Source organism: Pygoscelis adeliae, unplaced genomic scaffold, assembly GCF_000699105.1.
Source record: "Pygoscelis adeliae isolate BGI_AS28 unplaced genomic scaffold, ASM69910v1 Scaffold13, whole genome shotgun sequence".
NCBI classification, from domain to species: Eukaryota; Metazoa; Chordata; class Aves; order Sphenisciformes; family Spheniscidae; genus Pygoscelis; species Pygoscelis adeliae.
Window position 1 is genome coordinate 194971 of NW_008824499.1, and position 2460 is coordinate 197430.

The 2460-nt window shown below is 65.5% G+C and overlaps 1 protein-coding gene across 1 annotated transcript in view; it reads left to right on the forward strand.

The window, feature by feature from the left end:
• Positions 1 to 2432, forward strand: part of ANPEP (alanyl (membrane) aminopeptidase) — a 5685-nt gene extending 3253 nt beyond the window's left edge. Inside the window, exons 10-18 of the mRNA XM_009321503.1 lie at positions 7 to 115; positions 248 to 303; positions 424 to 571; positions 736 to 827; positions 1003 to 1113; positions 1205 to 1372; positions 1446 to 1586; positions 1779 to 1860; positions 2179 to 2432. Of these exons, the coding sequence (XP_009319778.1) occupies positions 7 to 115; positions 248 to 303; positions 424 to 571; positions 736 to 827; positions 1003 to 1113; positions 1205 to 1372; positions 1446 to 1586; positions 1779 to 1860; positions 2179 to 2337 (1066 nt within the window). The 3' untranslated portion in view covers positions 2338 to 2432. The remainder of the gene's footprint in view (positions 1 to 6; positions 116 to 247; positions 304 to 423; positions 572 to 735; positions 828 to 1002; positions 1114 to 1204; positions 1373 to 1445; positions 1587 to 1778; positions 1861 to 2178) is intronic.
• The last annotated feature ends 28 nt before the right edge of the window (positions 2433 to 2460 follow it).

The following is a 2460-nucleotide window of genomic DNA, read 5'->3' on the forward strand; positions in this document are numbered from 1 at the left end:
CGTGAGCGGCCCCGACTGGCTACTGGTGAACCTGGATGTCAGCGGGTACTTCCGTGTCAACTACAACCCAGAGAACTGGAACCAGCTCCTCAGACAGCTCTCCACCAACCACCAGGTACATGGGGCCAGCTGGGGTGTGGGCTGTGGGTGGGCCCCCACACCATGCACCCCCACACCCCATGCACCCCACACACCCCACTCACCCCACTCAGGGCTGCCCTGAGATGCTGACTCTGCCCTCTCCCAGGCCATCCCCGTGATCAACCGTGCCCAGATCATCGATGACGCCTTTAACCTGGCCAGGTGAGCTGTGCTGGCTGCCCTGGGTGCCTGCTGGGGCGAGGGGGACGGGCGGGCTGGGCACCCTGGGATTAGGCAGCGGCTGTGGGGCCGGGAAGCTGACGCTGCCCCCACCCCTCACAGGGCCAAGTACATCAATGTGACCTTGGCCTTGGACACCACACGGTTTCTGAGCCGGGAGACAGCGTACATGCCCTGGGAGGCGGCGCTCAACAATCTCCATTACTTCCAGCTGATGTTTGACCGCAGTGAGGTCTTCGGAGTGATGACGGTGAGCAGTGCCACCACCGCCTAGCCCTGGCCCCACAGCGGGTCCCGCTGCTTGGCAGAGCCCCGTGCTGGGGGAACGGGGGCAAGGGGCTGGGTCTGCACCCGGAGCTGGGCAGGGGGCTGCTGCTGGTGCCACTGGGTGCTGACCATCCTCCTGCCTCCCAGAAATATATGCAGAAACAGGTGATGCCCCTCTTCAACCACTACAAGAACATCACCAATAACTGGATCACCATCCCCAGTGGCCTGATGGACCAGTGAGTGCCGCAGTCCCGGGGCCAGGCTGGACCCCTGGGGTCTCCCTGACCTCATGAGGACAGTCACCCCAGTGTGTGGGAGAGGGCATGGCCCCGCTTGCGGCCTGGCACCGGATGGTTGGTGTGTGGCTACCGTGTGCTGGTCCCCCGCCCCACACAGCCCCTCTCTCCCCAGGTACAACGAGATCAATGCCATCAGCACAGCCTGCTCCTACGGCATCGCCGAGTGCCAGACCCTGTCCACCGATTACTTCCGCAAGTGGCAGCAAAATGTCGCCAAGAACCCGTGAGTCCCCAAGGTGCCCCGGTGCCACGGTAGGCGGCTGGGCTGGGCACGACAAGGGGCTCCCGGCTGAGACGGCTCTTCTCTCCTGCAGGATCCCCCCGAACCTGCGCTCCTCCATCTACTGCAGCATTGTGGCCACAGGCGGGGAGGAGGCCTGGAACTTCATCTGGGAGAGGTTCAAAGAGGCCACCGTTGTGTCCGAGGCTGACAAGCTCCGCACAGCCCTCTCCTGCAGCCCCCAACCCTGGATCCTCAATCGGTGGGTGTGGGGTCCTGGGCGGATGCCACGGCTCTGTCCCTGCCAGCCCCTCACCCAGCAGTGTCCCCCCTAGGTACCTGCAGTACACCCTCGACCCCAACAAGATCCGGAAGCAGGACGCCACCGCCACCATCAACAGCATCGCCAGCAACGTGGTGGGGCAGCCCCTGGCCTGGGACTTCATCCGCGGCAACTGGAGGATGCTCTTCACCCAGTGAGCACCGTGCAGGGAGCTGTGGGGGGCTGTGGAGGGCTGGTTGGGGCAGGCAGCATCCCCCGTCTGCCTGTGCCCCTCAGGGGGGGAGGCACCATCCCTTCGCCCAGCCGTGTGGGGTCGGCTCAGCCTCGGTCCCCCAGTGCTGCTCTGCCCAGGGCCCCTGGCTCAGCCATCCCTCTGCTCTCCCAGGTACGGGGGCGGTTCCTTCTCCTTCTCCCGGCTGATTTTATCAGTGACCCAGCGGTTTTCCACGGAGTTTGAGCTGCAGCAGGTGAGGCTGGACCCTGGCAGGGTCCGTGGGACCGGGCATCAGGGACCCCAGCCCTGGCAGGAGCAGGGCCATGGCTCTGAGCTGTGGGTGCCTTGCAACCCGCCCTTTGCCAGCAGCCCTTGGGACACAGGGCTCCTGTTCCTGCCCCTGCCCCTGGTGTGCCCACGTGTCCGAGCAGCTTCTGTCCCCATCCCGGGCTGCCGGGGTGCTGCTGGGGGCTATCAGGGTACTGTCGGGGTGCTGCTGGGGGCTGCTGGGGTACTGCTGAGGGCTGCTGGGGTGCCCCATGCCTGCTCCAGCACCTCTTCTCCTCGGCAGTTGGAACAGTTCAAGGCGGACAACCAGGACATCGGCTTTGGGTCAGGGACGCGGGCGCTGGAGCAGGCCCTGGAGAGGACCCGCGCCAACATCAAGTGGGTGAAGGAGAACCAGGAGATGGTGCTGGCCTGGTTCCAGGGCGAAACAGCCTCCATCTAACTGCATGGCCCCGGCTGCTGTGCACCCGCTTCCCAGCCCGGCTGCAGGGCTGGCTGGCACAGGATGGGCTGCGGGGGCCGAGCCTGAAGCTCACAGACCCCAGCACCCTGTGGCTCGGCTAGA